General features: G+C 40.3%; 1 protein-coding gene and 1 long non-coding RNA gene across 2 annotated transcripts; one reads left to right on the forward strand and one right to left on the reverse strand.

The window, feature by feature from the left end:
* Positions 1 to 285: 285 nt before the first annotated feature.
* On the reverse strand, positions 286 to 5,249 carry LOC133170993 (uncharacterized). Its single transcript, XR_009718649.1, has 3 exons — positions 5,120 to 5,249; positions 1,106 to 1,174; positions 286 to 427 (listed from the first exon to the last, which is right to left on the reverse strand). It is a non-coding gene; the product is annotated as an uncharacterized LOC133170993 (long non-coding RNA).
* nptx1l (neuronal pentraxin 1 like) lies at positions 4,722 to 8,681 on the forward strand. The gene is made up of 5 exons (XM_061304239.1): positions 4,722 to 5,303; positions 5,600 to 5,807; positions 7,000 to 7,244; positions 7,321 to 7,500; positions 7,583 to 8,681. The coding sequence occupies exons 1-5, from the start codon at positions 4,860 to 4,862 to the stop codon at positions 7,802 to 7,804; spliced, it is 1,299 nt and encodes a 432-aa protein (XP_061160223.1). The 5' UTR covers positions 4,722 to 4,859; the 3' UTR covers positions 7,805 to 8,681.
* Positions 8,682 to 12,626: the final 3,945 nt, after the last annotated feature.

Consider the following 12,626-nt stretch of genomic DNA (forward strand, 5'->3'; position numbering starts at 1 on the left):
TCAGACTTTGCATGCAACCCAAATACGGATGAGCTGCAAATGAAAAAAAGTCAAATCACTTTTTCAAGTCACTTTTCCTCTTGAGTTTTAATTGAATATAATTTGCTAGAATCTGTCATCTACTAACTGTGTGGGAGTGTTTGAATCTTAATAAGTTGGGTCAAAGCGTAACTTTTTTTTCTCCCCCTCGCCTGTCTACTTTTCTAACATGCCAAGCGCGAGCACAGCGTGATTACTTCAGTTTGGATTCTCTTCTGCAGAGAAGGTGCCAGACAGAAACCTTGAGCAAGTCACTCACTTTTCTTTTGTGTTGCTAAGCAAGAGCACATGCCTTCATTAGACTGCAACCCTTGACAAGCCGTTCATGCTTCCACAGCTTCTCTGACAGCACACTGCATGCTTCACCGAATGAACGCTACAATGGAAACTGTGGCACAAACACAAAGCATCGAACCGTTCATTAAATAAATTTAAAAATATATATAAATCAAAATAAATGAATGAACCTATAAATAAATAAATAAATAAAATAATGCTGTGTTTAGAATAGTGCAAAGTGTAAAGAACTTCGACTTTAGCATGGCCTTTATAAATACCGTATTTTCCGGACTATAAGGCGCACCTAAAAACCTAAAATTTTCTCAAAAGCCGACAGTGCGCCTTATAGTCCGGTGCGCCTTATATATGGACCAAATTCCTAAATTTAAACTGGCCCGAAGCATTGTGTCATGAAATCAATCATGAGTGGCCCGCTGAAGACTATGAATCATGAATCAAAAAGACTATGAATCATTATTTTGTGATTATAAAGTAATTTGTTGCATCTGAAATTGAAATAAAAAAGCTAAAATGGAGAATGATTTGATTTGGATTAAAAATCTGACATGATGCATTGAAGGTGCGCCTTATAGTCCGGTGCGCTTTATAGTCCGGAAAATACGGTAAGTACTTTAAAAAAACAAAAAAAGACACAAAATCAGTGTCCTGCTATTACCAGAGGCTTGCCGCATAAAACCACAATAATAATTTGGTGAGTATATCACATCAGAAATGTGCACATGTAAGCCTTCTTTTCATTGATATATAAAATGGCGATAAATCTCACATTAATGAATGCAATCTTCAGTGTGAGGTTCTTCGCCTTCTCCTCAGCGTTTCCTCAAAAGGTTGCAAACTGCCAAAGGAAAAAGTCAACATGGACAGTGTAAACAGATAGAAGCAGAAAAGGGCAAGTGCATAAAACCAAACATGCACAAACTACAGAAAGCAGATTACTTCCTGGCAGATTACAAATACTGCATTGGCTCTCCACGACTATTTTCAGTGCCTGAATCTTTGCATGCATTTCAGATTAAATGTGAGGAATTAAATCAGGAATAAGCAAGTCGTGGAAAATCCCAACGGGGATATATTTAGAATTCTTCACAGTCTTGGCCATGAGAAAGTCTGCCATGCACTTGTTTGTAAACAGTCGTTGCTCTTCTTCTGGAACGAGAACACAGTCACTTAATGAGGCAGGATGATCCCCATGCATTGCATCAATTTCCGAAGATATAGCGGCTCATGCAGAAGAAAAAAGTAATTAAACCTCAAACTACACCATGAAGGAAATTAGAAATAAAAATAAATACTGCTGTAACACACTGTTTCTTCGTCTAATTTAGCTTCTCTGAGATATTTGTGTACAATTGATTGGCATTAATTGCAACTACTTCATATAGTTCCAGGTGCCACAAAATGGCAGTTTACTATCTATCTATCTATCTATCTATCTATCTATCTATCTATCTATCTATCTATCTATCTATCTATCTATCTATCTATCTATCTATCTATCTATCTATCTATCTATCTATCTATCTATCTATCTATCTATCTATCTATCTATCTATCTATCTATCTATCTATCTATCTATCTATCTATCTATCTATCTATCTATCTATCTATCTATCTATCTATCTATCTATCTATCTATCTATCTATCTATCTATCTATCTATCTATCTATCTATCTATCTATCTATCTATCTATCTATCTATCTATCTATCTATCTATCTATCTATCTATCTATCTATCTATCTATCTATCTATCTATCTATCTATCTATCTATCTATCTATCTATCTATCTATCTATCTATCTATCTATCTATCTATCTATCTATCTAAGTGGCAGCACATCAACAAAATTACTAACTGATCCAAATCTTTAATTTTTGATTCATAGTTCACATTTCCATGCTCACTTTAATCCACCACCAATTGGTGCACAGCCCTAGACAGCACCATTGATTTTTCCAATACTGTGTAGCAGAACTTCATAACGTCCGCTTGCACTCCACTCACTTGGAGTAATAGGATTTATCTTTGGCGAGGAACATCTATGTTTACTCCTACTAGCGTAGTGGGCAGTTTGTCCCCCTTGATGACATTCTCACATCAGCGCCACAAGTCAGAGCAATGAACTCAACATGTGCAACTATTGATTAGCCTATCAGTGTTGTGGAATTCTTCCATCCATATGGAGAAGACAGGTGGACGCTGACCTGGCTGCAAAACCATATTAAAATAATCGATGCAGGGTGTATAATTGTGCAACAAACAGCTGTGTGTACCAGATTAGTATCGCCTTATGTCACATATTGTTTTGTTGTCACCTACACTGTAAAATAAAAACTTATTCCAAAGTCCATTATTAATTCATGCACATAGAGTTGAACAACATTAGGCTGTGTGTTCAGCAGCTGTTAGTAGAAAATATTTACTCCAAAAAAAAAAAAAAGGAAACCACAAACAGTTTGTCCAGGCAAATGAAGTTCTGCCTACTTAAAGCATCTGGCATGAACACTTGTTAGTGTGTGGGAGGTACTAAATAATGATTTTACAATGAGGAAGATTTTGGATATGTTAGTGATTTGGGTTTTAGAAAAAGAAAAAAAGGTGTCGTCTGCTGGCGGACAATTGGAGGTTTCAAAGATTTTTCTTTTACAGGACCATACACCTTATGTTTCAGAGTTTGAATTGAAAGAGCATAATTTAGCAGATGGCTTGTTTCAAAAGCACTTATTGTTGTTGTTTCCCACTTGCATACTAATGACCCTGTGCTGCAAAACTCTTGTAGCAGTTTTTGTCACATCCAAATTGACCAGCTCAGTGGTCTTGGGGTTGAGCGTCCCCCCCCTGAGACTGGGAGGTCGTGGGTTCAAACCGGGTCATACCAAAGACTATAAAAATGGGACTCATTTCTTCCCTGCTGGGCACTCAGTGTAAGGGGTTGGAATGGGGCCTTAGATCACCAAATGATTTAAAAATCACAATTATGGGGTTATTTGATGAAAATTGTCAATTTGTGAGATTGTCAAGCTACAATATAGTCAATGATTTGATTTTGAGAGCTGTCAAATTAAGGTTGTACTCAAGTTTTCAAAACTTTTGAACAACCTTCAGCATCATTTTAAAAGGACACTAACTAATGTATTTATCGAGGAGATGCAGTTTGACAAAAAAATCAAATGCCATGATGACCAGTCTAGGTTGAAGGCATCTGAAATAAACATCGAAAATTGATGGCGGTTATTTGCCATATAAAGAGCGACGCCTTCGACTCCCATCTTAACAGATGCTCCCGTTGCAATGAAGTCATTATGTACATGGACAGCTACAATATACGACCCATTTATGTGTGAATGATGGAAGCCATCCATGACACATTAAACTCCATCCAAGCACCTCCCTCCCTCAAACACATTTGTTAATCATCCTATTCCTCCTCTCCTAATACATCCATTCTAATCCGACCGACCCAATAGATTTTCATTGCTAATTGAATGTTCCGATTTTATGATTCGGCATGAGTTGAATGATGTGTGCCGAATGGACAAAGGAGAGTCACAAATGTGTGCTTCCTGGATAATGAATGTCATGATATTTCATTTATTAATTTTTCAAATTGGGGTCACAGCTAATAGCACGCCAGTTTGAGGTTTGATTATTGAGGATTCACCCTATTGCGGGTTTTCATTTAGTGAACTTCATCTTTTTGGACCAGTCAAGAAAATGTCAATTTAAAAAAATATATATATTCAGAGCATGGTGGGGGGGCTTACTGTATATAGTTAGAGAAAAAGAAGTAATGAGATTTTGATTGTGTGTGTAAAAAGTAAAGGGCATCGGGAAACATCGGTTCTTTGGATGGCGCTGTCCTTGGTCCTGAAACTCAACTTGTGTTCTGCATGTGTGAATTTGTGCGAGCGAGCGAGGGGGGAGAGAGAGAGAGAGAGAGAGAGAGAGAGAGAGAGAGAGAGAGAGAGAGAGAGAGAGAGAGAGAGAGAGAGAGAGAGAGAGAGAGAGAGAGAGAGAGAGAGAGAGAGAGAGAGAGAGAGAGAGAGAGAGAGAGAGAGAGAGAGAGAGAGAGAGAGAGAGAGAGAGAGAGAGAGAGAGAGAGAGAGAGAGAGAGCAAGAGAGCGAGAGAGAGATGTGTGTTCACAAAAAAAAACCCAACCCAACACAAAAACAAAACAAATCATGCTCCATTTAACTGTTGGCTTCCTGCCATGCGTAAACAATAACCAGGAGTGATAAAGGACAAGTAGTCAAATGATGGAAAAATTGAACATGTGCAAGCCCGGGAGCAAAATGGAAGGGCTTTTCTTTGGGAAGTGACGCTGCCTCTGGTGCCTATTAATGAGGGACTCAGATTCCCTCCCCTCCGGTGGTGATGCAGTGAAGCTGCTCTGCGCACAAGCATGCTCTCTGTATAAAACGGGCGCTCCTCCACACACGGATTACACTACACACGGGAAGTCACTGGGGCTTCTTTTTTAAAAACCAAAGCAAATCGCAGACCTCCAAAAAGCCAACATGCAAACTACAGACGATGTGAGCTTTTGGAGATTTTTTCTATTTTCATGCCTCTTTTTGCAGAGTTCCAGTCAAGACTTTGGAGGACAAACGCAATTTATCTGCACCTCGGTTCCAAAGGATACGGACATATGCGCCGCTACTTTGCAAAACAGCGTCCCAGGTGATGACTTGAAGAGCACCGTGGTGCAGCTGAGGGAGACGGTTTTGCAGCAGAAGGAAACCATCATGAACCAGAAGGAAACCATTAGGGAACTGACCTCAAAGTTGGCACGATGCGAGAGCCAGAGCGGCGCCGAGGCAGGGGAAGGGCGTCCCGGGGGTAGGAGGAAAGAACCTGGCACCAAAAACACCATGGGGGATGTTTCCAGGGGCCCCGCGGACACTTTGGCGCAACTCTCGCAGACTTTACAGTCCCTCAAGCAGAGATTGGAAAACCTTGAGGTAGGGTGGAGACATTGCGATCAGGCTATTGGAAAAAAATATGCATCAAGATTTGATCCAATACAATTAATTATTTACTAATAGCGACGACACATTATATTCAAAATGCGTCTAATAATATATTTTTACACAGCTGCCAGAATTTGTGTGTCATTTCCAATACATGAGCAAAACTTCAAATATTTTTTATCTATGTAAACTTAACGAGCAGTTTCAAATTGCTGCTGTGCTGGGAATGGATTCCTCATCTAAAGCTCAAAGTGTATATCTATCTCTCCCCCTTTCCTTTCTCACAGCAATTCAGTCGAAGTAACAACTCGGTACAAGCCAACAGCCTCAAAGACCTGCTCCAAAGTAAAATCGATGACTTGGAGAGGCAGGTGTTGTCCCGAGTGAATAGCATTGAGGAGGGAAAGCCCGGACTCCGAAATGAGACAGAGCAGCGTGGGAGAGTGGAGTCCACCCTCACGTCTCTGCACCAGAGGATCACCGACCTGGAGAAAGGTACAAATACACACAATAGATGACATCTGGTAGGTCCTTCAAGTACAGAGCTGTGGGGAAATCGGATCATCCCATCATCACATGAGGGAGCAAATATTTTTGGAGACTTTACAGCTCTTCCATCAGATTAAAGCATTTTATCCCTCCATTTGAAACCTAAAACCAGAAACGTGTGCACGTGTTTGGGACCGGGATCTGATCTCCTGGCAGACACAAGTATTCGTGTGGCAGCGAGACGAACGTTGGAAACGTCACCTCTCCTCGGATGAGCATATCAAATTGAGATTAAAAGCAAATCCGGAGCATCGCCATCGTGGATTTGTTGTGTAATGTATAATTCCAATGTAAATCCCCAGCGTGTTTGCACGAGTGTGCTGAGAAGGATCCATTCACTGGACACTTGATTAGGGATACTAGCGCAATCTGACGAGGGATGACTAGACAATATAAAAATCATTTTTCTAGGTGTTCAACCTCTTTAAATATTGAAATATTTAAGATTAAGTAGCTGCTGGTGGAGCTAGGATTTTTTTTGTCCTTGTGAGGGCCATCGGGTGGCCAAGGATATCCCTCAAGGAATCCACAACCTCAATTTTTTTATTTGCAAACCTCCAAAATTATTCAGAAAACTCTAATACATATTTATTGTATGCATCCAATGAGGGATGGAGGGAAAAATATGAAAATACCCAAAATCTAGCACCTGGGGAGGTCCAAGCATATTTCAGGGGGGGCAGTACCCCCCCTGAGCCCCCCCCCTCCTCTAGCACAGTCTGTGGAGATAGCGTACATTTATTTCCTTTCTCTTCAAACAGACCCATCTTAACTTTTGAGAATTAAAGTGAATGTCAGACATCTGAAAGTAGATTGATGTACATTAAAGGTCTGCCTGCCACTATATGTCACAAATATATTTTGGGGACCAATTAAGTGTAATTGGATCATTTCTTGCGATGCACCTGATCAATTGTTGGTATACTGTACTTTTACCTTAGAGGTGTTTTTCATATTTTGGCCTCATGTAGAAGGGCAGATCTAATTCCGTTGTGCTCCTGTACCGAATCAAATGCTTGTAAATGTCAGTGGCTAAGCTAACCGAATGGAAACGTGATTGAGGAAGCAGCATTCTGCAAGATGTCGACATCATGCAAAATATATGCCACGTAAACACATTTCCATTTCCTCTAAACAGGTCAGCGAGAAAACAGGCCTCTGGATAAATTCCAGCTCACATTTCCACTGAGAACCAACTACATGTACGCAAAGGTGAAGAAGAGTTTACCTGAGATGTACGCACTCACCGTTTGCATGTGGCTCAAGTCCAACGCGTCCCCAGGAGTGGGCACGCCTTTTTCCTACGCCGTTCCCGGTCAGGCTAACGAGCTGGTGCTCATCGAATGGGGAAACAACCCGATGGAGATCTTGATTAATGATAAGGTATTGCTCGTTTTTGAACTTTCGGATGGGCCGGGCTCGATCGAGTTTGATGGATTATTTCTACATTGTCGTCCAGGTTGCCAAATTGCCTTTCTTGATCAATGACGGCAAATGGCATCATATCTGCGTGACGTGGACCACTCGTGATGGTGTCTGGGAAGCTTTCCAGGATGGCGTCAAGAGGGGGAGCGGTGAGAACCTGGCACCGTATCATCCTATAAAACCACAAGGCCTGCTGATCCTCGGTCAAGAGCAGGTGATATCATCAAATTGTCACATGACTAAGAATTTTTCCACAATCAATATTCAGGCATTGATTCAATCGGTATTTTCTACAGGACACGTACGGTGGAGGCTTCGACGCCACTCAAGCGTTTGTTGGAGATCTGGCCAACTTTCACATCTGGGATCGGAAACTATCCGTGGGAGAAATCTATAATTTGGCAACTTGCAGCAGCAAAGCACAAGTGGGCAACGTTTTTGCGTGGCTGGAAACCAGTCTTGAAATTTACGGAGGTGCCTCCAAGTGGACATTTGAAGCTTGCCGCCATCTCAACTAAAGAACGGAGAGGTCGCTGTGGTCAGAAAGTCTGGAAAGGAATTTGAAGGCAGTCGCTAGATGCTGAGTTGAAAAAAAATATATGAGCAAAGCCTTTTTAAAACCACATTTCCTCTTTGGGAGAGTATTTGAGTAATGCACATTTGCAACTTTATGCGGTGTGTAAAATGCACGACGAGTTGTCCGATGCCCCGAGGATGCTCACGACAACACAAAGAAAAAATCAAATGCAGCAGATGGTCATGTAGTCTTTGTAAAAAAAAAAAAAAAAAGATGTCCTGCGATTCAACTTCCTCGAGAGATTCCTTTTTTTTTTTTTTTTTTGACTGCCAGGGATTTTCACTGTGAAAATGGACAAGGCCGAACTTCTTTGAAGAGTTGCTCAACAGACCGCTGGGTTTTCTCTCTCTTGCTTTTCAACACCCCCCCCCCCCTCCCCTCCTGCCAATTGCTTGACGTGATTTCGTGTGAAGAAGGGTGACACGCCCATTGCCAACATTCAAGCCTGAGTGCCTTGGGCTGTTGAAAAGAATCTCAGCGCATTCACGAGTGCTTGTCTGTCTCTCATTCTTTTTCTTCAATTTAATTTGATCCGTGTGTTTATCAGAACACTTTAAATAAGGCAAGGGTAGTCCTGAAATGCAATTTATGGGGCATTTTGCAGAATGTTTGTACATTATTAGGAATGTTCTCTGTACAGTAAAACAGCATGTCTTAACTTGTGTAAATGCTGCGTAAGCATCTACTGTATGATCTTTGCTTTTACTGTTGGATTTTCAGGTGGAGATTTTATACTGCATTGTTATATGCTTAAAGCATGGCAGCACTAACAGATGAAAAAAAATTCTAGTTTTTGTAATAAATTGTGATACTTGACTCAAAAATGTGTTTTTATTTTTACTTATCGAGTGCCCATTTTTTGCCATACACATTATGGACATAAGTGGGCGGACAGACAAGATGTCGCGATTGAATATTCAACTTTCAATTTATAGATTTTCCGTGGAATAGAATCACAGTTTGGCTCCACAACGTTCAGGTCAACTGTTACGCTAATTGCTTTTCGTTCACTACTTGGTTATCTTCTTATCGGATGAACTTTCACCGGACACCAGACTAACTAGGGAAGATAGCAACGACAGCTAGTGTAACTCTATGACGGTTGGATTCCTCACCGAGAGATATAAAATTAAATTAAAGTCCTAGTCTTAAACAAAATAACATCATCAATAATTGATAGTCTGCTAAATTTCAACATAACCAAAACATATATTTTGGTGCAATGCAATCACCCAACTCCCCCCCCTCCCCTTTTTTTTCTTTCAGCCAGGGGTGGAAAGACCATAATCAAAAGTCACAGCAGGGCAGTAGCAAATATCACCTCGTGGAAAAATGCTGACTGGGCTTTTTATAAGGGAAACACATGAAATGTGTCACAGAGTGGCTGATGAAAAATTCATGACAAGGGAGAAGGAAAACAAACAAGAGCTGGATGTGCATGGGCTTCACTGGATTGTAACTGTCCCACTGAGGTTGAGAAATATCTTTGGACTGTTGTCCCAGACATGGCCGTTATAGTTTTTTATCCAAAGGAATTCATGTTTGTTGATTACATAAGTTTATAGAGTCCTGGCAGCATGGAACCTCTCCGAATACAATGTGTTAGTTTATCATTCTTATATTTCTCTTGCTCAATTTGATTCTAGTTCATCTTTGGAATAGTTTATTTTCAAGCTCTGTAAACAAATTTCTGAGATCCCAGCATCTGATTTTGAATGCGTTGTGGGTGAAGTCAGGGCCACTGTGTGTTTGGAGGAGAGGCAAGAAGGATTTGGCGCACATGAGGGACAAATTCAAAGTTGTTCCTATTCTCAGAGCTCCTTAAAACCGTATTGCTCAACCCCCTGTGCGACCGAATGCATAATTAATTCTCTCTTGACGGGGGAATTTCCTGAACCAGTTGGCCATTTGAGCCTCAGTCCACATATATGCAAAAATGAAACTGGAACAAAAACACTTGTGAAGGAATGCATCAGTAGATCAATTAATATTCGAAAAGTCTAACGACAAAAAAAAAGGCTCTTGAGAATTATGTTGACATATTTTGTTTTACAACTAATAAAAAAAAAATCTGTATGCATGTCAGTGAGAGTTGCTTACCTGTCGACAGGTGTTTTTTTTTTTTTTGCTCGTTCTCCATCTTGTTGAAGGACCACCGGGTGAGACCAAGATTTCTGAATGCCTTGACAGTTTTGTCATTTCTTTCTACTCTGCACATAATTGAAGATATCCGGATGCAGTATGAAGCCCCAAAATGAAACCAAGTCCCACAATAGCTATGGTCTTTTTTTTTCTCCAATAAATAATAATAAATTAATATAATAAATAGATATAAATATAATAATAAATTCCATCTTTTTTTTTCTCTCCGTCCCCTCCTCAGCTACAGTACATACTACCCGATCAACAAACAGTCTAACATAAAGATAATAGGATTTGAAAGAGAATGAAAGAAAGTACACTAAACTTGACCCTGATTATTCCATCTCTTGCCAAAAAGCTAATGATGAGCACATAAAGTTTCACAGCAACCCGCCTGAGATGATTAAAGATTAACAGCTCCGTTTCCTTACAAGAGAGAAAAGCAGGCCCACGTCCAGCATCCTGGGATGTGCTTTGCCTCTGAGCACACCCATAGATCTACGCTAATTAGAGCAAAGTCCACTTTTGAGAGAACCATATCCGTCCCTAGTTAAACCCAACATATCTGAAAAAAATTAAAATGGGGGGGGGGGGGGGGTTATCACAATTCTACAATGAATTAAATTAAATGTCATAATCCACCTCACCTTCCTTCCCTCAAAATAGCCGCTTTCCCACCAGGCCCCAGATTTTATCAACAGGCATCTTGCGACAGAAGCTGGCGCAACAGGCGTATTTTTGACGCCACAGTCCACGCAACCTCTGGGAGCTATGCCAAGGAGCCGCTTCTCATGTTTTTCAGGTCAGCCACAGACAGCATGGCACCCCCACCCCCACCCCTATGCCGCCACTTCTGCATCGCACTTAAAACAGAACATGGACGGCTGCAGTGCCTGCACTTGACAACCAATGCTAACAATAAGAATAGTAACACTGACTGGGCTGCTCATGTTCCATTCCAACGTGACAGGGGTGTTGTATATGCTAATGACTTCTATACCTCCTGCTGTTTTATAGAGAAAAGCGTGGGTCACATACGGCAGACTATATACTTTACCAGGAGTGAGTGACTGTATACGTCTCAGTTGGAGGTAATATTCAGTTTCCAGTCGCAACTGATGCTGGGAATCCAAGGTGCCAAGTCACAAATTCATTCTAATGTAATCTTTCCTCGTTAACCTACACAGTAAAGAGAGAGAAAAAAATATATCAGTCAAGATAGGAGACTGCTTCTTTCCACAAGCAGTGATTTTTATCTGCATGTATTTATTGGAATTCATTTGTTATATTGAAAATGATGTACCGTATTTTCCGCACAATAAGGCGCACCTAAAAACCTCCAATTTTTTCAAAAGTGCGCCTTATAATCCGGTGCGCTTTATATATGGACCAATATGGATTCGTGGATGAGGACTAATTTATTAAAGTAAGCTTTACGTGTTTATTTTGTGCGTTGTGTGATATTAACGTTTGAGCAATGTTGAGTTATTGATATGTTATTGTTTTCACTATTTCGAGTGTTACTATATTGTGATTGCATTAACGTTTGAGCAACGTTGAGTTATTTATTCTATGCGCTTTATAATCTGGTGCGCCTTATATATGGACAAAGTTGAAGGGGCGCTTATAATTCGGTGCGCCTTATAGTGCGGAAAATACGGTACACATCAATAAATATGACCAGAGTTCTGTGATGGAAAAAATATTCATCTAATTTATAAATTCTAGCCACATTGAAATGATTATTAAGGATTGCTATTGTTTGCTTATCAAAGAGTTTTTATAACGATAGCTGGTAAAGAGCCAAAGAGATTCCTAAAAGTGTCGTACGCGGTGACAACCGAACTACCCAGACCGGAATTACATGACTGTTTCATCATTTATACTCAGGGAGCTCCCAAAATAACACTTCAGTTTCATAGTTGGGAGGGGGGAAGAATAAAAGGATACCTACCATATGCTCGCTCAATTCAGCAATCAAAAAGTTTTTTTTAAATTTTATTTCAACTGCTGTCAAATATAAGGAAAAACCAGAACACCAACAACGAAAGATAATCATCTTATTGGGTCAGAGAGCAATTATTTGGTTGGTGTCAATCTGGTCTGATCAATGTCACATGTCAAAAACAGTGTGTGTGACAATGTTTGGTTCTGAAGTGACGCATGGAGGCTTGTCCTCCTAGCAGACATTGAGGCACACAGTGGGACAGCTCCATGAGCCATGAATAATCCATGAGCTCAGAGGCACCAGGAACAACTCTGGGTATGCGGTGTGAAACTTTAACTGAAGCAACCTGTCAAACGGGGTCAGGATTGTTTACAAGCACCCGGCACAAGGTGGGAGAATGTACCAAAAAAACAAAAAAAACAATGGTGGTTCAGAAATGTTATTTCCCAACTGTATTTGTGGCCATAACTTTGAGAAATCACAGTCATATAGCCATTTAAAAATGGGATCTCCGGTGATGCATGAAAAAAAAAAAGATATTAAGGTACAAGACAAATGCTTTATAAAGTTTTGTGCTTGTCATAATATTAAGATGTGAATTGGATCGCATATTTTGTAATGTATCTACTCGGGCATTGTGGTTTGTTTTTTTAACCCAATTACTTTTCATATT

This window comes from Syngnathus typhle, linkage group LG17 (genome assembly GCF_033458585.1).
Source record: "Syngnathus typhle isolate RoL2023-S1 ecotype Sweden linkage group LG17, RoL_Styp_1.0, whole genome shotgun sequence".
In the NCBI taxonomy this organism is placed as follows: Eukaryota; Metazoa; Chordata; class Actinopteri; order Syngnathiformes; family Syngnathidae; genus Syngnathus; species Syngnathus typhle.